Source organism: Oryctolagus cuniculus, chromosome 15, assembly GCF_051225735.1.
Source record: "Oryctolagus cuniculus isolate XC-2025 breed Fujian yellow rabbit chromosome 15, ASM5122573v1, whole genome shotgun sequence".
Taxonomy (NCBI): Eukaryota; Metazoa; Chordata; class Mammalia; order Lagomorpha; family Leporidae; genus Oryctolagus; species Oryctolagus cuniculus.
In genome coordinates this window covers 85,973,487-85,995,163 of record NC_142881.1, presented here as the reverse complement: position 1 = coordinate 85,995,163, position 21,677 = coordinate 85,973,487, and the positions used below count along the sequence as shown (strand labels likewise).

The 21,677-nt window shown below is 54.4% G+C and overlaps 1 protein-coding gene across 1 annotated transcript in view; it reads left to right on the top strand.

Annotated features, from left to right (window-relative positions):
* Nucleotides 1-20,568, top strand: part of DRGX (dorsal root ganglia homeobox) — a 34,835-nt gene extending 14,267 nt beyond the window's left edge. The window contains exon 7 of the mRNA XM_051837548.3: nucleotides 18,312-20,568. Within this exon, the coding sequence (XP_051693508.3) occupies nucleotides 18,312-18,577 (266 nt within the window). The 3' untranslated portion in view covers nucleotides 18,578-20,568. The remainder of the gene's footprint in view (nucleotides 1-18,311) is intronic.
* Nucleotides 20,569-21,677: the final 1,109 nt, after the last annotated feature.

The following is a 21,677-nucleotide window of genomic DNA, read 5'->3' as shown; positions in this document are numbered from 1 at the left end:
GGCCCCCACCAACATCAGGCTCCCAGGGCCCGGTGAGGCCCAGTGACGGCCAGGAGTTGCCTGCCCATGAGTGGGGTGGGCAGGCCGGCCCCCGGCAGCTCAGTGACTGTTCTAGAACCTTCCTGTGGGCTTCATCTTCCATCCACGGTGCATCTGTGGAATACTCCGTGGAGCATCTAGAGCTGCTTTGGGGATAGGAGAGGCAGCAGGTCTCCCGGCACTATGGGTCTCTATGGTGAAGTCAGCCATAGGAAACTCGGGATGATGGTTTTCTTAGGAAATGAGAGTCATTTTCATTCCTTGGAAACACCTGTTGAAGGCAGGCGCCTTAGGAGCTGCAGAAGGCGTGATCGGGCTGCCTTGTGGCCAGTCTTGGGAAATCGCCACTGCTCAGGGCTCCCTTGTCAGGGAGGGCCAGGGCGGAAACCTGCCCCCAGGCGTCGCTCTCATCCAGCCAGGCTTTGGGGCCAGACTGAGGTGGCGGGCTGGCAGCTCTGCAGCCGGGATGCTGGGGTTGCTCCTGTAGGGGGTTGGTGTTGGGCTGTGCAGGAGGGCGTGGGCACAAGAAGGGGGTGTGGCGCTGTAGGTCAGTAGGGCAGCTCAGGCCCCGGGGCGGCGGGGCAGCAGGGAGGTGGGGACAGCAGCCCGTGGTGCACAGGTGTGCTGAGGCTGGCCTGGAGGGACGTGCACAGGAAATGTGTCGGATCAGCCTGCTCACTCACACCAGGCAGGCCCCTGGACCGGCATCAGGCTGCCTCCATCAGGGAGTTAGGTGGCTGCTAGCTCAGGCCAGGACGCTGTCCAGGGGGACAGAGCCCGCGAGCTGGCAACGAGTCCACCTTCTCCTTTAATTAGCAAGGGACCAAGTAGCCCTTGTTTTAAGCAAGGGCTCAGGCTAGCCTGCCTGGTGGGACCCTCATTCTTCCATTACTAGCCATGGAGTCTTTTTTTTTTTTTTTTTTTTTTTTGACAGGCAGAGTGGACAGTGAGAGAGAGAGAGACAGAGAGAAAGGTTTTCCTTTACCGTTGGTTCACCTCTCAATGGCTGTTGTGGCCGGTGTGCTGCGGCTGGCGCATTGCGCTGATCCGAAGCCAGGAGCCAGGTACCTCTCCTGGTCTCCCATGCAGGTGCAAGGCCCAAGCACTTGGGCCATCCTCCACTGCCTTCCCTGCCCACAGCAGAGAGCTGGACTGGAAGAGGAGCAACCGGGACAGAATCCAGCACCCCGACTGGGACTAGAACCCGGTGTGCCAGCACCGCAGGTGGAGGATTAGCTTATTGAGCCATGGCACCAGCCACCATGGAGTCTTTATTTTATTTTTTTTTACAAGATATTTATTTGAAAAGGAGTTAGAGAGACACACAGAGAGATCTTCCATTGCTGGTTCACTCCCCAAATGGCCCTGAACTCTATCCACATCTCCCACGTGGGTGGCAGGGGCCCAAGCACTTGGGCCATTCTCTGCTGCCTTCCCAAGGTCATATTAGCAGGGAGCTGCATTGGAAGTGGAGCAGCCGGGATTTGAACCAGCGCTCCGACGTGGGATGCTGACTTTGCAGGATAGCAGCTTAACCCGCTGCGCCACAACGCCGGCCTGCAGCCGCGACTTCTGTAGCTAGTCACAGAAACCCCCTGCACCTCTTGCCTGTCTGTAGGATGGGGTCACAGATGACATAGGAGTGAGTTCACAAGGTGGGGAGTTGGGGGGCAGCACGTGCAGGAGCATCCGAGCCCCTGAAGCCATCCCCCGTTACCCTGGGCTTCACTGCTCCTGAAATGCACCCTGGGGCAGTGTAGGGGCTCCTTCCTGTCCCTTGTAACGAGTTCAAGTTCGGGGTCATTGCTTCCTGGGACTTCATGGGGGTGATGTGTACCTTGGGTGGGTCAGAGAGGGAACACCCTGGCCGGGACTTGCATTATTGAGTGTGCAGTGGAAAGTCAGTAAGAACACAGCAAGCCCGACCTTCCTCCTCTCTTCCTTGCAGGGAGGGTTTGCATAACAATAAAGATTGTTCGGAGAGAAAGCCATCGCAACACGCAGAGTTTTCCTGTGCTGCCTTAATGGGCAGCCTCCCGTCCGCAATTCATTAATGCAGAGGAGGTTATTAACGGCCAGGGAGGCACTTGGGCTTGTTCCGGGGAAGTGCTGGCCCTGGGCCTGCGGGCGGGCGCGGCCCCGGGCAGTGGCTGAAGGAGGAGGCGGCGGCGCGCTCCCTGGCGCACTTAGCAGGGCTGCCTGTGACCTGTGATTCGCAGAGCTGGGTGTGAGGTGGAAAATAATTACAGCTGCCGGAGGAGGGCTCTCATAAGTCACCGCACGTGTGCAGCTCGCGCAGCGGGAGGGAGCTGCGCCATTCTCCTGCCTGGGCACCGTAGCCTGCTCCGAGGCGACCTGCCCCACAGCGGCGGCGTGGGCAGCCAAGGCCTCAGCCCCTGGTGCCGGCAGGCCAGAGGCAAGGGATCAGCAGGGGGACACCATGGGATGGGGTCTAAGCGCCCCTCATCTCCCCTCCCCCTCGCCTCCCGTCTTGGGTTGGGGGAGGGGTGGGCAGAGGGGCTGCAGCTGGAATCCTGGCCCCGCCTCCCCGGCTGAAGGGGAGGCAGTGGGCGGTGCCAGGAGGGGCCCAGCCGTGTCCTGCCTGAGGGCAAGGCTCCTTAGTTAACTTACCCTGACCTTGAACTTCCAGGCTCAAAAGCAAAGGGCTGCAGCTGACCAACAGACATTCTGTTACTCACTAAAGCTGGACTCACGGCCAGGGTGGCCTCTTCCTTCTGAGCCACCTAAGACCATCCGTCCCCACCCCCAACCCCTGTTCCTCTTCAGCTGCTTCTCCTTTGTGTTGTGATTAAAATCACAGCTATAGGCCGGCGGCACCGTGGCTCACTATGCTAATCCTCCACCTTGCGGGTGCTGGCACACCGGATTCTAGTCCCAGTCGGGGCACCGGATTCTGTCCCAGTTGCCCCTCTTCCAGGCCAGCTCTCTGCTGTGGCCCCGGAGTGCAGTGGAGGATGGCCCAAGTGCTTGGGACCTGCACCCCATGGGAGACCAGGAGAAGCACCTGGCTCCTGCCTTCACATGGTGCGCCGACCGCGGCGGCCATTGAAGGGTGAACCAATGGTAAAGGAAGACCTTTCTCTCTGTCTCTCTCTCTCACTGTCCACTCTGCGTGTCAAAAAAAAAAATCACAGCTATATTTTTAAAAAGATATTAATGAACTTATATCAAGGGTGGAGTGAGAGGATACACACACACAATCTTCCATCCACTGGTTCACTCCCCAGATGGCCACAATGGCCAGAGCTGGGCTGATCCAAAGCCAGGACCCAGGAGCTTTTTCTCTGTCTCCCACGTGGGTGGCAGGGCCCAAGCACTTGGGCCATCTTCCGATGCTTTCCCAGGCACATTAGCAGGGAGCTGGATGGGAAGTGGAACAGCCGGGACTTGAATCCCAATATGGGATGCCGGCATCAATCAGCACAGATGGGGGCTTCATCCTCCATGCCACAAGCCAGCCCTAAAATCACAGCAATTTTGAAAAACAATTTTTCTGTTTTCACTGTGAAATAGAATATTTTTTAGAAAAATAATTTGAAGCTAGAGCTAGACTGGGGTCTCCAATGTTGCTACCTTGCTTGCACCCTAGCATGCTGTGGGCGGGATTTAGGCTGTAATTCGGGTTGGTTGTAGGCCTCTCGCCATAGCCTACAGGCTTGAGCAGCTCACCTGTAAATAACGCCAGCGAGTCTCTCCCTTTCCCATGTTCATCTTTGGTTCTTCTTCTTGTCTGACTGTGCCAGCCAGAACCTCCATTGGGCAGGCAGGGCGGTGACAGGTGTCCCAGCCGTGTGGGGTCTCTTTAAAGCAGTGTCATTGAGATGTAATTCACATACCATGTGATGAATCGTGCATTGAAACATGCATTCTGTGATTTTTTTTTTTTTTTTGGACCTTCGCTGAGTTGCACAGGCACCTTGGCGATTGATTTTAGAACATTTTCGCCACCTGCTAACAGTGACTCCCACACAACCGACTGAGTCTCCCTGAGGAAGCCACAGGTCTCCTCTCTGTCTCCATAGATGGTGGGCATGTTGCTGTCACGATTGGAGACATTTCGCTGGGGCAGAATCATACCATATGACCTATTCTTGCTTTATTCCTTTGTCTTAACCATTTTTTATTATTGATTTGAAAGGCAGAGTGATGGGGTGGGGGAGAGGGTGACAGAGACAGAGACGGAGAGAAAGAGAGAGAGAGAGAGAGAGAGAGCTCTGCCATCTTTGATTCACTTCACATTAGGTGGATGGCCAGGATTGGACCAAAGCCTGGAGATTCTTCCGGGTCTCTCATGAGGGTGCAGAGGCCCAAGCACTTGGGCCATCTTCCTCTACTTTCCCAGACGCGTTAGCAGGGAGCTGGACTGGAAGCGGAGCAGCCGGGTTGTGAACTGGTGCCGGTTTTACAAGCAGCTTAACCTGCTGCGCTGCACGCCGCCGGCTCCCTGGCCTTATTCTTGATCCCACAAGCAAATTCTCAGGGTTTTACAGTCTGATTTGTCGCCTTACATCGTCCTTAAGCTGCCCTTTATCGAGTAAAGGTATTTTGTTCTTCTTCTAGTTTTCTGAGTTCTATTTATTACTTTAGAGAATCCTGAGTGCAAAGGGATACTGAGTTTCCTCAGCACTCCTGCAGGCGTGGAGATGGCGTGTGATTCTTCTTTCTCAATATACTAATGGTGAATTATCCTGATTGGCTTTTAATGTGAAACCAACTGCACATTGCTGGAATAAACCCAAATATGACGCGATGCGTTATCCTTTTTTTTTTTTTAAGTTTTTTTTTTTTTTTTTTTTTTGACAGGCAGAGTGGACAGTGAGAGAGAAAGACAGAGAGAAAGGTCTTGCTTTGCTGTTGGTTCACCCTCCAATGGCCGCCGCGGCCAGCACACTGCGGCCGGCGCACCGCGCTGATCCGATGGCAGGAGCCAGGTGCTTCTCCTGGTCTCCCATGGGGTGCAGGGCCCAAGCACTTGGGCCATCCTCCATTGCACTCCCTGGCCACAAAAGAGAGCTGGCCTGGAAGAGGGGCAACCGGGACAGAATCCGGCACCCCGACCGGGACTAGAACCCGGTGTGCTGGCGCCGCAAGGCAGAGGATTAGTCTAGTGAGCCGCGGCGCCGGCCACGTTATCCTTTCCATACGTGGCTGGATTTGGTTTGTCAACATTTTCTATTGTCATGAAGAGATTGGCTCACAATCTTTTATTTTTAATTAATTAATTAATTAGAAAGGCAGAGTCAAAGAGAAGGAATGACAGAGAGAGAGAGTTTTTCCATCTGCTGGTTCACTCCCCAGATGGCCACAACATCCAGGGCCAGGCCAAGCTGAGGCCAGGAGGTGGAAACTCCATCCGGGTCTCCCACATGGGTGGTGGGCATCCAAGCACTTGGGCCATTCTCTGCTGCTTTCCCAGGCACATTGGCAGGGAGCTGGAATGGAAGTGGAGCCGCTGGGACTCCAACTAGCGCTCCTATGGGATGCCAGCATCCTAGCAGGAAGCCTAATTCACTGCGCCACAGTGCCAGCCCCTGGCTCGTGATTTTATTTAGTTCTTTACTGTCTGTGTTCCAGGTTTGTTTTGTTTAACCAGGGTTGGCCCCAAACAGTGCAGCTGACCCTCTTTGTCTGCGGGTCCTGCACCTGCAGATTCAACCACCTGTGGACGGAGGCTAACTGGGAAATAGTTGCACCTGAAATGCCCAGCCCAGCTGTTCCCTGGTCATTAGTCCCTAGACAATGCAGTGTAACTGCTGCTTACAAAGTGTTGGCTCTCACACCTAATCTGGGATGACTTACAGTATAAGAGGGAGGGTGCGTGCAGGTGCCACGCACATACTACACCGTTCTGTACAGGGGACTTGAACGCTGCGGATTTGGGTATCTGTCGGGGTCCTCTCATGGATACCGAGGACAACTGTAGAATAAAGAGCGATGCTTTAGTACTGCGTGAGGGTGGGCCCAGCTGGACAACCCGGCTCTGCGCTTGCTTGGGGCAGAGTGATGGATGCTGAGCCTGGCACATACAAGAGGGCATCACTCATGTGTCTGGTGCCTTGGAAGGGAGGCGGGGGCTGACGTGGGGGTGGGGCCAGATGATGGTTGGGTCCCTGGAAGCCAGGCCTTCTTACGGCTCGCTCACACCCAGGGTGGGTGTGGAGTCACTGCTACTGCTACTGCTGCATTCTGGCCCCAGGGCCAGCCCTGATGTGGGTGGAGCAGATGTTCGGGCATGCGTGCCTGGGGCTGTATGTTTCGTTGGGAGCTCTCTTTGAAGGCTAAGTGCCACAGGTGACATGGGGTGGGGCATTTGGCCTTGAACTTGCTTTACTTTGCAGTACTGACTCTGGAGATGTCAAGGGTCCTCTAAGGCATGTCTGAGTAGCTTCCAGATCCTTCTCTGCCCCTAGTGCACAGTCTGGGGGCAAAGTGAGGTGCAATGAAGTTTGGATCAGGAAGGTTGAGCCGCTCTGGGCTGGGAGCAGGCCCTCCCGCAGAGACTCCAAGGGCTCTGGCCCTGGCCCTGCCCCGCTGTGAAGCAAAGATCACAGTGGCTATGCCTGGGGTGCTGATGGTTGGGAGGGGTGTATCCGTGCCGGCACACCACGTGTCCCATTAGTGCTGGCATTCCACGTGAGGATCAGAGGAGTCCCCCAACCCCAATACCTAGCAAGTATTAGGCAGATAGGGTGGAGAGCCTGGCACTTGGGATTTGCAACGAATCTCCTTGATGGGTATGTTACCACTGCCTCTCCAGTGGGGGACAGTGAGGCCCCTGGGAAGGGATGGGACCACTGAAAGTCACACAGCGAGTCTGTCAGAGGCAGGAGAAGTCAGGGACTGAGGTGTCCCCTCTTGCAGCCCCCACCCCCCACCTCGTATTGATCCTGTTACTCTGACAGGCACCTGCTGTCATCTTGTGGCTTGAAAAATGGCAACCTGCTTTCCAGAAGCTATTTCCTATGAGTGCTGATGGGTTTGCCCTTCCTGCTAACGCATGGGGCCCCGGAGTACAGGGAGCTGCCCGGGAGGCTTCCGGCTGGTACTAGGGGCAGCAGGAGAAGCAGTGGCCTGGTGCTGCCTCTGAGAGGGAGGACGGTGCTGGCTGGCATCCTACTGGCCAGGATGTGGGTCCTGGCGTTGCTCTGGCTGTGCTGCAAGTCCTGGGATCCGGAGGCTGCAGCATGATTTTGTTTTTAAGATTTTATTTATTTATCTTGAGAGGTAGAGTTACAGACTGAGAGGGAGAGACAGAAAGGTCTTCCGTCCGCTGGTTCACTCCCCAGATGGCCACAACAGCCGGAGCTGTGCAGAGCCGAAACCAGGAGCTAGGAGCTTCTTCCGGGTCTTCCACACAGGTGCAGGGGGCCAAGGACTTGGGCCATCTTCTACTGCTTTCCCAGGTCACAGCAGAGAGCTGGATTGGAAGTGGAGCAGCCGGGACTCAAACCGGGATGGTGGCTCTGCAGGCAGAGGATTAACCTACTGTGCCACAGTGCTGGCCCCTGTGGCATGATTTGTTCAGCCTCGTTGAGAGATCCAGGCAGAAGTGAGGGGCCGGCACTGTGATGCAGTGGGTTAATGCCCTGGCCTGAAGAGCTGGCATCCCATATGGGCACCAGTTCAAGAACTGGCTGCTCCACTTCCGATCCAGCTCTCTGCTGTTGCCTGGGAGGGCAGTGGAAGATGGCCAAGTCCTTGGGCCCCTGCACTCACATGAGAGACCCAGAGGAAGCTCCTGGCTCCTGGCTCCTGGCTTTGGATTGGCACAGCTCTGGCTGTTGCGGCCAATTGGGGAGTGAACCATCAGATGGAAGACCTCTCTCTCTCTCTCTCTCTCTCTCTCTCTCTGCCTCTCCTCTCTCTGTGTAACTCTGACTTTCAAATAAATAAATAAATCTTAAAAAAAAAAAAAAAGAAATGAGACACCTGTGGTGGGGCTGGTCAGAGGAGCTGGCTGCCGCATGGTCCATGTGTGTTTGCAGAATGAATAAACCAGTATGGAGACAGTGAGGTGGAGTGACGGCAATGGTGGGATTTAGGGTCAACTCCACCAAGAGAACCTGCCTGTCCAAGAAACCAGGGATTTCGGCCTTAGCCGGATTGGGTAAATGTTCATGACCATGGATTGGCTTTCTGTGGGATGTGGGGAAGCTTAGAGCCTGGAAAATGGTATTTTCCTTTTTTCAATATTTAATTACTTATTTGAAAGGCAGAGTGGGGGGGAGAGGAAGAGAGAGAGAGGGAGGGAGAGAGAGAGGAAGGGGGAGAGAGAGAGAGAGAGAGAGAGAGAAGGAGGAGAGGAGAGAGAGAGAGAGGAGAGGAGAGAGAAAGGAGAAAGATCTTCCATCAACTTCGTCACTCCTCAAATGGCTGGGGCTGAAACCAGGAGCCTGAAATGCCATCCAAGTCTCCCACGTGGGTGCAGGGGCTCAAGCACTTGGGCCATCCTCCACTGCTTTCCCAGGTGTATTTGCAGGGAGCTGGATTGGAAACAGAGCACCAGGGACTTGGACTGGTGCTCTGATTAGGATGCTGGGGTGCGCGCAGTGGCTTAACCCACTGTGCCACAGTGCCGGGCCTGGCCGACGGCGTCCTCCCAGTCACCAAGTGTCCACCTTCTTTCTCTTCCTGTCTCCCTAAATGTTCCCTGAATGTCTTCCCTGTGCCCAAGTGGGACAGTTTGGTTCTGTTGCCCAGGGACCCAGGAGCTGGGGTGAGGCTCACAAAATTCTGTTACTTCAAAAAGCTCGTGGACAAATGCACTGGAGATGTAAGTGGATTTTGGTGCCCCCGAATTGAAATCCGTGCATACTTTTTTTTTTTTTTCACTTTATGCATTTTCCATCAGCCTCTTGAAGTCCCCGTGTGTGTGTGTGTGTGTGTGTGTGTGTGTGTGTATTTGGTTTCCCTTACTTGACTCGGAAGCCAAATGAAATGAACTCTGGTGTTTGTGGCAAAGGTCTTGGAAAGCCGTGGTGTTTTTATTTCCGGCTTCATCCGGGCGGGAGTTGGACGCTCACCGAGGAAATGGCACATGGGGCGGGCACTGGCGTGCATGCACGTAGCCTCACGAGCAAAATGCGTTGCTGGCAGCGACGAGACAGAATGAACTTCATCTTTCCTGTCGGTCTCTGTAGTGGATCAATGCAGCTGCCTGGGAGATCAACTCTTTCAGGCTATATGTATTGCATTAAGTATTTATGTTCAAGCCAAGCCTTGGGAGCATGATGTCATAGCGGGACGGAGGCCGGTTGGATCAATTCAGCAGAATGTGCTGTAACTTCAGGGAGATCTAATTGTGCATTTGAATTTAGCGTCCAGCCGGCAGTGTGCTCTGCAAACTGTGCTCACGGGCCAAGTGGCTCCTCCACCCATGTCGGTCATGGCACACGTCCGGGGCCACACAGGGAGAGTCATGGTGTCTGTCGGTGGGGGGGTGTCTGAAGGCTGGGGTGTTGGTCGGACGCCCGTGGGAAGGGGCTCACGGACCTCCGTTCCCAGGACAGGAAGTGGGGTGGAGCGCCTCTGGTTCATGTTCTGCTGTGTGTTTGCTGTTAAGACCTCCAGTGCGGGCGGAGGCCTTGGCTGCCTCGGGTGGACGGCTCAGTCTTGAATCCTCAGTGGGACTCTGTTCTGGAGGGGAGTCTCTGCCCCCTTGTCTGAATGACAGGAGACAGCCAATCGCAAATCAACAGGGGGAACCCTTTATAGGACAGTAATGCCCAGCCCGTTTAGAAAAAGCAGGAAATACAGCACAACATAAACTTAAAAACCAAAATCCAGAATCCACCGTTACAAATATTTTGGTCTTGGTACATCTTTTCATTCTATTTGTAAGTATTATTAATATATATCTCCAAGAAACATATATTTTATTCTGTGAATAAAAGATTTTATTAGAAGTTAATGTTATAATTATTTTCTGTTTATAAATAAACATTCTATTTTATGAGTAAAAGATTTCATTAAAATTTAAATTTGTATTTTCTATTTGTAAATCAGTCTATATATGTATACAAGGGTATTTCATAAAGGTCATGGAAAATGGAATTCGAAGATAAGTTTGGGGCAAGTGCTGGGGCCTATGGGTTAAACCACTGCCTGGGGCACATGCATCCCTTATCCAAGTACTTGGAACCTAGTCCCGCCTCCGCTCCCAGCCCAGCTCCCTGCTAATGTGCCTGGGGGGCAGCAGAGGATGGCCCGGTACTTGGGTTCCTGCCACCCGTGTGGGAGACCCAGATGGAGTTCCTGGCTCCTGGCTCCTGACTTTGGCCTGACCCAGCCCCTGCTGTTGTTGGCATCTGGGGAGTGAGCCAGCAGATGGAAGGTCTGTCTGTCTGTCCGTCTCTCTCTCTCTCCCTCCCTTCTTTCTCTGTCATTCTGCCTTCCAAATAAGTAAGTCTGTATTTTTAAAAAGAATACATTTATTTGGGTGCAAATATGCCTTGAAAGGCATGCATCATTTTTTATTACATGCATTTCACATCCTTTTTAGGACACCCATAGTAGGCATGGATTTGAAAATGTTTTGCACCTAAATAAACTTACCTTTTTTTTTTTTTTAACTTACCTGAGAGGCAGAGTTAGAGAGAGAGAGAGAGAGAGAGAGAGAGAGAGAGAATGGTCTCCCATCCTCTGATTCACTCCCCAAATGGCTGCAACAGCCAGAACTGTGCCAATCTGAAGCCAGGAGCCAGAAGCCTCCTCCAGGTCTCCCATGTGGGTGCAGGGGCCCAAGCACTTGGGCCATTTTCCACTGCTTTCCCAGGCCACAGCAGAGAGCTGGATCAGAAGAGGAGCAGCCAGGACACAAACCAGTGCCAGCCCCTAAACTCATCTTTTAATTCCATTTTCCGTGGTCTTTTTGAAATATTCTTGTAGATACATTTATGATCTCAAGTTGGTATGATATGTGGTGTACATATACATATACACATGTATGCCTTCTATGTATACAGTTGACACTCTGTAACAGAGGGCTTTACACTTGATCTTAGCCAAAAGGCTGAGAAGTGATAACAGAGGGCTTCATATCCATTGGTTTAACCAACCACAGATTGAAAATACTTGGAAAAGAAATTGGCTCTGTGCAGAACAGGTGCAGACTTGTTTGTCTTATTTCCTAAGCAATACAGTATAGCAACTATTTATAAAGCATTTTTACTATATGATAAGTAATCAAGAGATTTATAGTATGTGGAAGGAGAGGCCATGGGTGGGGCACAGAGGGTTAAGCCACCGCTTGTGACACTGGCATCCCATATCATGCTTCTGGTTTGAATCCCAGCTCCTTGGCTTCTGATCCAGCTTCCTGCTAATGCAGTGGAGGATGGCCCAAGTATTTGGGCCCCTGCACCCAAGTACTGACCCTCACCCCCCTGCATCACGTGGGAAGCCCAGGATGGAGTTCTAGGCTCCTGGCTTTGGGCTGGTCCAGACCTGGCTATAGCAGCTATTTGGGGAGTGCAATTCTCTCTCTCTCTTTCTCTGTGTTTCTCTCTCCACACTCCGTTGCTCTGCCTTTCCAATCAATCAATCAATCATTGACATCGAAGGGAGGATGTACATGGATTATTGTAAGCACTATTCCTTTCATAGAAGACATGTGACCACCCACAGAGTTTTCTTCTCGGAGGAACGGGTCCCTCCCAGACCCTGAGGGACCACTGTGCACACGGGTGTTATATACAGAAGGGTGTGTGTTATCTCGTTCTACTCAGGCTGCGTCACAAAGCACCATTAACCCACGGGCTCATCAGCAGTGGAAATGTATTTCTTTCAAGACTGGAGGCAGAGAAGGACAAGCTGAGAGCTGGATTGGAAGTGGTGAATCCGGGCCTCGACCTGGCACCCAAATGGGATGCTGGTGCTGCAGGTGGCAACCTAACCTGCCACACCACAGCGCTGGCCCTGACTTAATGATTTGTTTTTCATGTTATGATCATGCAAAGATGCATCCATAAACCACTCTGTTTTTTCACTTTCAGTAGAGCATTCAATAAATTGCATGAATTATTCTCATGTTTTTAATAAATATTCGTTTTATTTATTTATTTGAAAGGCAGAGTGACAGAGAGGGACAGACAGAAAGAGAGATATCAACAGATCTATCATCTACTGCTTCATTCCCAAAATGGCCGGAGCTGTGCTGGTCGGAAGCCAGGAGCCAAGAACTTGATCCAGGTCTCCCACATGGGTGCAGGGGCCCGAGGATTTGGGCCAGCTTCTGCTGCTTTCCCAGGCTGTAGCAGGGAGCTGGATCGGAAGCAGAGTGGCCAGGACTCAAATTGGCCCTCCTGTATGGGATGCCGGCATTAGATACCGTGGTTTACGCCCCTGTGCCACAATGCCGACCCCTGCATGAGGTGTTTAACACTGTGTTAAAAAAAAAAAGGGCTCTGTGTTTGATGGCTTCGCCCAAGTGGGAGCGTTCTCATGTTTGAGGTAGGCTCTGCTCTGCGAGGTTGCTCGGTAAATGCAGTTGTGACTTGAGATACTTTCAATTTACGACGGGGCTACACTGGGAATGTGGCCGCATCGTCAGCCTAGGAGTGCCTGTGGGCCTGTAGCTGGTCAGTGGTGGAGCTGGGAGTCACAGGCCCTGCCCACACGTCTTTAGGCTGTTCCCAGATTTCTGGCCCCAGTGGCATCCTATTGTCACTCCTGTAGCAGGATCTCTACAGTGGCAGCTTGGTTTTTAGGCAGGCCTCTTCTAAGTGTCTTTGTCACCTCTGCCACAGTCACCGGGGGAGCCAACTGTCTCTCTCTCTTTTTTTAAAGATTTATGCATTTAGCCGGCGCCGCGGCTCACTAGGCTAATCCTCCGCCTTGCGGCGCCGGCACACCGGGTTCTAGTCCCGGTCGGGGCGCCAGATTCTGTCCCGGTTGCCCCTCTTCCAGGCCAGCTCTCTGCTGTGGCCCCGGAGTGCAGTGGAGGATGGCCCAAGTGCTTGGGCCCTGCACCCCATGGGAGACCAGGAGAAGCACCTGGCTCCTGCCATCGGATCAGCGCGGTGCGCCGGCCGCAGTGCGCTGGCCGCGGCGGCCATTGGAGGGTGAAGCAACGGCAAAGGAAGACCTTTCTCTCCGTCTCTCTCTCTCGCTGTCCACTCTGCCTGTCAAAAAAAAAAAAAGATTTATGCATTTATTTGAAAGGCAGAGATACAGAGAGAAAGGCAGAGGCAGAGAGAGAAAGAGAGAGAGAGAGAGAGAGAGAGAGAGAGAGAGAGAGAGAGAGGTCTTTCATCCGCTTGTTCACTCCCTAGATGGATGCAATGGCCAGAGCTCTACTGATCCAAAGCCAGGAGCCAGGAGCTTCTTCCAGATCTCCCAGGCAGGTGCAGGGGACCAAGGTCTACTGCTTTCCCAGGCCATGCCATAGCAGAGAGCTGGATTGGAAGAGGAGCAGCCGAGACTTGAACTGGTGCCCACATGGGATGCCGGCACTGCAGGCGGCAGCATTACCAGCTATGCCACAGCGCCGGCTCCCGACTGTTGTGGGCGGTTCAGCTTCTCTGTCACGCTGTCACACAGGCTTGGTGTGGTGACCCCCAGGCCCTGCTGTGATGGCTTCCGGCCGTGCTGAGGGGCTGTCCTGTGCCTGTTTCTGTGCCCGAGGTTCCTGTGCACTTGGAGTTCTGGGATCATTTTATACACCCTTCTCCCTTCGCTCACTACTCCCATGTGCCTGCCGCTCACAGCCACATTTCATTCTAGTGTGTGCTGCCCGGTAAATGCACCTGCAGGTGCTTGGGGAGGGTCTTGCGCTCACTTCCCAAGGGCGAAGGGCCTCGGTCTTCACGCGGGAACCGTCACCTTCCACCCCGGGAGTCCCAGGAGACCAAGCGCCCGTCTGTTCTGAGTGCATTTGCGCAGGCACTGCACAGAAGTCTCTGCTGAGCTGCTGGCACCGTGCGGTTCCTGGGACATCCAGGATCCTGTGTGTGGACATCATCTTTTGTCTTTCCTGGGGGTGGGGAAGGGGGCATGTAGGATTTCCAGGTGTCGGGCTGTGTGAGCACCTCTGGGAAGGTGCCCGGCATCTGATGGGAGAAGCACTTTTTTTATGCAGAACCCACTTTCGTCAAGGTGACCCACAACCCAGGGGGTCACAGCTGTCAGGGCACACGGAACACGTGCTTGGATGCAGTCACAGTCTCTACCGTGTTCCCTGTTAAGTATCATCCCATGGGACCCGTCTCCTGTTCGCTTTTGGTCTTGCCTGCTACACGGACAGTCCCTGGGGGTTGTCTCTGCAAAGACCCCCCCTCAGCACCACCTCCCGGGCCCTCCCTGTGGTCAGCACTCCCAGCGGGGGTGGGGAGGCATGGAGGTAATTGTGAATCTGCATTGGCTCCCTGTGATAGATGCTGAATGGCTGTCTGGCCTTGCGGTGCAGGTGCAGGTGTGGTGCAGGTGTGGTGCAGGTGCAGGTGGGGAGGCTGCAGGTAAAGGCCCGTGGGCCAAAGTGGCTTGCTGGCCACGCCCCTGCCGTGCCAATCCCACCCCAGTGAGTGTGAGGGATGCTTCCTCTGTCCCAGGAAAGGCGAGTGGGCTGGGTCCAGGGCGTCAGCCCCCATGGGAGGCTGGGTGTGGCTGGCGAGTGAGGGGTGGGCCCAGGGCTGGGGAGTCCTCCATCTGCGAGAGCTGCAGAGGGGTCCCAGCAGCACCGGCTGGCTCTTAGCTTCCTGGGCCACTTTAACCCGAGCTCCCTTTGGGCCCTTATGGCTTTTCTTTAATTACTTTTCTGTTGATCATGATGAAGTCCACTTAACGTAAATATCACCTACTTAGTCCTTTTTAAGTGCACACTTCTTTTCCCTTTTTTTTTTTTTTTTTTGAGATTTATTTATTTACTTGAAAGGCAGAGTTACAGAGAAAGGGAGGGAGAGAGAGAAAGAAAAAGAGAGAGGAGAGACCGGCGCCATGGCTCAATAGGCTAATCCTCCACCTAGCAGCGCCGGCACACTGGGTTCTAGTCCCGGTCGGGGCGCTGGATTCTGTCCGGATTCTGGCCTCTCTTCCAGGCCAGCTCTCTGCTGTGGCCCGGGAGTGCAGTGGAGGATGGCCCAAGTGCTTGGGCCCTGCACCCCATGGGAGACCAGGAGAAGCACCTGGCTCCTGCCTTTGGATCAGCACGGTGCGCCAGCCGCAGTGTGCCAGCCGTGGCGGCCATTGGAGGGTGAACCAACCGCAAAAGGAAGACTTTTCTCTGTCTCTGTCTCTGTCTCTCTCTCACTGTCCACTCTGCCTGTCAAAAAAAAAAAAAAAAAAAAAAAAAAAAAGAAAGAAAGAAAGAGGAGAGAGAGAACCTTTCATTTGCTGCTTCACTCCCCAAATGGCCACATTGGCTGGAGCTGAGCCTATCTGAAGCCAGGAGCCAGGAGCTTCTTCTGGGTCTCCACGCGGGTGCAGGGGCCCAAGCACTTGGGCCATCTTATACTGCTTTCCCAGGCACATTAGCAGGGAGCTGGATCAGAAGTGGATCAGCCGGGACTTGAACCGGCGCCCATATGGGATGCTGGCACTGCAGGCAAAGGCTTGCCTCACTAACGCCACAGTGCCGGCCCCTAAGTATACAGGCGACCCTCCATACCCTTGGGTTCTGCATCTGTAAATTCAACCAACTGCTGCTTCCCTGGAGTATTTGGGAAAAATTTTTTGTGTGTACTTAACATGTATAGACGTTCTCTTGTCATTTTTCTGTGAAGCAATGCAGTGTAAGGAGTTTTTACAAAGAATTTACGTTGTGGCTGGTGCCGTGGCTCACTAGGCTAATCCTCCACCTAGCGGCGTCGGCACACAGGGTTCTAGTCCCGGTCGGGACACTGGATTCTGTCCCGGCTGCCCCTCTTCCAGACCAGCTCTCTGCTGTGGCCAGGGAGTGCAGTGGAGGATGGCCCAAGTGCTTGGGCCCTGCACCTCATGGGAGACCAGGAGAAGCACCTGGCTCCTGGCTCCTGCCATCGGATCAGCGCGGTGCGCCAGCCGCAGCGCGCCAGCCGTGGCGGCCATTGGAGGGTGAAGCAACGGCAAAAGGAAGACCTTTCTCTCTGTCTCTCTCTCTCACTATCCACTCTGCCTGTCAAAACAAACAAACAAACAAACAAAAAACAAAAAACAAAAAAAAAAAAACAAAAAACAAAGAATTTACATTGTAGCAGGTATTGTAAGTAATTCAGAGATGAAGAATGGTATATGGGAGGCGAGGTGAGCACGGGGTCTGTGCAAACACGATGCTACTTCAGAGAACCCGACTGGAGCTTCCTGGAGTTTGGTGTCTAGAACCAGCCCCCCCCCCCCCCATCCAGGGGTGACTGCGTGCACATTGCTGGGAGCCATCTCCACACCTGTCCCAGTGTATAAAACCGAAATTCTTTTTGTTTGAAGATTTATTTATTTATTTATTTGAAAGGCAGAGTTACAGACAGAGAGAGGAAAAGACACAGAGAGTGGTCTTCCATCCGCTGGTTCACTCCCCAAATGGCTGCAATGGCCAGACCTGGGCCGATCCAAAGCCAGGAGCCAGGAGCTTCTTTCAGGTCTCCCATGCGGGTGCAGGGGCCCAAGGACCTGAGTCATCTTCTACTGCTTTCCCAGGCCACAGCAGAGAGCTGGATCGGAAGTAGAGCAGCCGGGACTTGAACCGGCACCCATATGGGATTCCAGTGCCACAGATGGAGACTTAGCCTACTACATCACAGTGCCGGCCCCCAAAGCTGAAATTCTATATCCATTAAACATCAACCCCCCCAGTCCCCAACACCGTCATTCTCTCTTCTGCCCATACGTACCTCACTTCTGTAGGCCCCCCTTGTGAGAGCCTTGGCAGCAAGCCCTTTGTGCCTGGCTTATGTTACGTTATGTTATGTTATGTCCTCCAGGTGGAAGGGCCAGCACTCCTTCTTTAGGGCTGAATAGTATTCTATTGTGTGTAAAGCCGTTACGGTTTTTAGCCAGGTTCTTCCAGAATCCTTGGTTTCATCTACTCCTCAGTTTCCCTCTGTGCCTTGTGTTGGGGGGATGGGACGAGAGCTAAGCCTAGCGGTGTGTACGAACCCGTCTCTATCCTAGCCTTGGTTCTGTGAGTGAGCTCCTTCTTTCCAAGACTTTATGTATTTATTTGAAAGGTAGAGTGATGATGGAGGTGGGAGAAGAGAGAAAGGAGAGAAAGAGAGAGAGAGGTCTTCCATCTGCTGGTTTACTCCCTAAATGGCCATAACAGCTGGATCTGGGTCAGGCTGAAGCCAGGAGCCCGGAGCTCCATCCACCACATCTCCCACGCGAGTAGCAGGGGCCCAGGCACTTGAGCCATCTTCCGCTGCCTTCCCAGATGCATTCGCAAGAAGCTGGATCAGAAGAAGAGTAGCCAGGACTCGAACCTGTGCTCCAATATGGGATGCCGGCATCGCAGGCATCAACTTAGCCCTGTGTACCACCACACTGGCTGCTAACTGTTTAACCTCTGAAGCTGGGTTTTGAGGGCCATGTCTGTCTTGGGGGATCCACTGCAGGTGGCCTGACAGGTTCGGCTGTGGCTGCAGGGAGGAGGCTCTGCCCCCTCGGCATCTCGCACGCAGCCGGCTTCACGCTGCAGTCACTGGGCATTCCACCTGCCGCGCGACGCTTACAAGTCCCGGGCAGAGGCAAGCACCAGCCTTGGACACACAGGTGGCCTGGGCACTTGTCCAGCTGCTCTCACACAGGGCTGAGCCTGATGCTGGTCTTCCCGATGGGCTTCTGTGCCAGGTGGCCTTGGCGTAGTCTTGGCTGCCACGAGCCTCATTTTCCCTTGCTCACGGCATTTCAACGGTGCTCGCAAAATCCCGTGCACGCCATTCTTGAAAGATGTGGGTGTGATCTCGGCAGTGGGAGACATGAGCTGCCTCCAGCTAGCCCCACACCGGCACTTGAACCTTGCATACCTCACTGCGGGGCGCCTCCTGAGGCCCCAGGGGGGGTGCCTTGGAAGTTTGGGTGGGTGTGTTGGATGATTTTGTAGGCTCTTCCTAAGGATCCTGTGAAGCAGGTTTCACTCTGTTTTATGGAAGTAAAAACCAAAGCTCAGAGAAGCCAAGATACTAGCCCCAGGCCACACAGCTGGTTGATGGCAGAGCAGGGCTGCCAGGTCCCTCCATGCTGTTCCCATCCTTTGGGCGGTCAGCTGGGCCCCTCGAGGTGTGTGTGTGTGTGGGCTTCTGACAGAATGGACCGTGATGGGAGTGTGTTGCTTTCCCTCCTAACAGGGGGCCCACTCTGCTCCTGCTGCGTGCCAGACCCCATGGGGCTCTCCTTCCTCCCCACCTACGGCTGCCAGAGTAACCGCACGGCCAGCGTGGCTGCTCTGCGCATGAAGGCCCGGGAGCATTCGGAAGCCGTGCTACAGTCCGCTAACCTTCTGCCGACCACCAGCTGCAGCCCGGGCCCGGCGGCCAAGCCCGCGCCCCCCGACGGCGGCCAGGACAAGACCCCTCCCACCAAGGAACAGAGCGAGGGCGAGAAGAGCGTATGAGGGTGCAAAGTGCCCAACCCGGCGCGCCCTCCCCCCTGCCCCTGCTTCTCCCAGCCTCAGCCTCTGCGGAAAAGTCTCCCGGACAGCAAGGAGTCGACACCCGCTTGTCCCGGGGCCTCTGCAGCGACCCGCGGCTCCCCTGGCGCCTGCAGAGTCGTGCCGGAGTTCCACCAGGGGGCGCTGTGTGGTCCTGGCTTCTTGGGTGACAGGTCCTGAGCTCACAGGGCGCTGAGACCCCTGAGGTTCTCTTCCAGATCTGGAAGTTTTTGGAGGGGCTGGAATTGCTCATCCATCACCCTTCCTGTCCCCACCCACTGCCCTCCTGGGCTACCTTGTGAAGGTATTGTCAACCCCAAGAACCACAGCTTGGGGCATCATCCTTGAGAAGTGGCCAGGGGCTGGACTGTCCCAGCCAGTCACACCTCTGTGATTTTACCAGGCAGCTGGTAGACCTCCAACATGCAGCACCTGCTGGCTTCCATCAGGATCCTTTCTCTGCTGGAGAATTTTGGTTGTGGGCTTGGCTGGGGGCTGAGAAGATATAGGGTGGGGAGGGTCTGCCCTAGGGACACAGGGTGGCCAGGGAGCCAGACTATTAGACACACCGTCAGCTCCACGAACCGGGGAGCCACTACTGTCACCCAGATGCTGTGGGCTCGGAGCGAGTGTGGCCTCCCACCGTGGCAGTGCCCAGCCGCCTCTCTCCTTGAGTGGACTTGCAGCTTGGTGGGAAGCTGACCAGTTGGAAAACAGCTCCCGGAGCTGGACAGGAGAGCCATCGGAAGGGACGCAGCCTCCCGGAAGTCGTCCGAAACAACCAAGCATCTGGATGAACTCCGGATCCTCAGATCCCTGGCATGGGGAGGGGGTTCCCAGCAGAGCTGCTTTTTGACTTGGGAGAAGAAAAAAAAGTAGGAAAGAAGAGGAGCCAGGAACGGCGTCCACGCAGACACGCTGCGTGGGGCAGATGGCTTCCTGTTGGACGAAGGGAGTTAGCAGCAAAGGGCCAAACCACGTTGAGGTTTCTGCTGTGGTCTACGGTGGCTGTTTTCTGCTGCGTGGACGGAGACCCGAGCATCAGTGTGCAATCACATGAGCGCACCCCCTCCAGCAGGGGCTCCTGGGAAACTGACAGGTGCGTGGCCATCTGCAGTGACTTTTGCTGCTGGTATGGGTGGCTGTGACGCCGAGGGTTTCCACTTCGGTTGCTGTCACCGACAGGTTCTGCTTCCTTTCGGGTCCCCTGCCCCCTTTGCAACCTCCCCCTGCCCCTTCCCCCAGAGTGTACTCCTTGTCTGCCTCGTCCCCGCCCCCCACCCCCCCAACCATGACTGCCCAGCGTTTTGGTAAAACCCAGCGTCTCCTTTAAGGCAGAGAGACCTGCTCCTTCCTCCTGCTGTATTTTGCTTGCCGACTCCCAAGACGGACCGATTTGCCAAAAAAGCGGCCAAGTGGCTTCCGTTTCCCCTGTAATCACGAATGTTCGGTTGCAACGCTGCGCGCGCCAGCCCTTCTATACCCTAACTCTTCAATCTAATTGTTTGATTAAACTCGTATTTCCTCCAGAAAGGTACATAAATAAGTGAACTGTTGGGCAAATTAAGAATACTTAACGGCATTGTATCTGAAAAGTAGTTACGCTGATTAAATTTTGTGTCCTTGAGGACTTTCAGGAAATTGCTTTTGATCGTCAATAACACAATTAAGTAAACTACACACACATTAGCATGAATAATTGATAAGAAATTATGTATTACCACGAAGCACTGATTTAATAATTCATGATGCGACACTCCAGTGACTGTGCAAAACTGGAGAACATCGAGGAGTCTGCCTGACGTGACGGAAAGAAAGAGGGGAAAACCAGCAAGCAAGGGTGCCGGGCGGTGACGCCGAGGAGTTGGTTCTGTTGTACAAAGGCGCAACGTGACTGATGCATGATCGTTTCTCTTTGTTTCAATACCCAAATAAACTTAGGAGAGTGAAGCAAACAGCCCGAGAGCTCAGGTCCTCTCTTTGTTTCTCTGGGCTCTGCAGCCGCAGAACGGGGCGGAGCCTGCAGCCTCCCATCCGTCCCCCACCGCGGCCAACACGCAAAGGGCGAGTCTTTCGGAAATTTCCAGAAGGCGCGCTCGGAGGCCTGGGCTCAGAACCTCTTAGCAGAGGGTTGGGACAGACAGGGCATCCCCTGGGCTGGCCAGAGCTTTTCCCATAAGAGACTGGCCTGGGAGGCTTGGTCCTTCCGCTCCAGCACCGACGCACGCGGCCTGGGCTGGCTTTCCTACAGGGCCCATCCCTGGCGTGGTCCTCCAGGGGGCGGCTGTCACCAAAGCCCTGTCTGCTGAAATTCAGAATTCGATGATGGAAAGACAGCCTGGCTGCAGTCTGGGAGGGAGGCGTGGGGCCACAGGGGTGGATTGATTGATGAATTATTATTATTCATTTATTAGTTGAAGCGTTCTCAAAAACATTCCTTAATGCACTCCAGGTTATGGGAAAAGGGCCTAGAAACCAGCAAAGTCAGGATGGAGCCCCAGCCCTGCCTCTGTGGGAGGGAGGAGGATCAACAGAGGGGGTTGGGCAGGTGGCCTTGGCACAGGGCACTGGGGGGACAGGCAGGCTCCCAGCCCTGGCCCAGGAATGCCCAGAGCCTGGCTTCTCCATTGCGGAGAGAGGTCTTCCTTGGGGTTCTGCCACTGTCTGCTTCTGCCTGGGCCTCTACAGAGGTCAGTCCACGTCACCCCAGAGATCAGCTCATAAGACGAGTTCCTGGGCCTCTTGCATGGGAGGATACAAGGCTCAGCTGTGCCCGGCGCAGAGGAACAGCAGTACAGGAGTCTGATGCTGTCCCACCCGCCGCGGCTTGCGCAGAGCCGGGGCTTGCACAGGTTGTTCAGGGCGACCGCAGCCCCGGGGGAGCTGCGAGCGCCATGCCCTCTTCCTGAGTCAGCCGGGTAGGCTGCAGGAGGCGTCAGGCCTCCCCATGGAAGCTGTGTGCTGAGCCCCCAGAAGGAGGAAGGCCTTTGAGGGCTTGGAGGGGCACCTGAGCCAGGCATGGGGAGCAAGGGGCTGACGTAGGGGCAGGAGAACAATGTCTTCA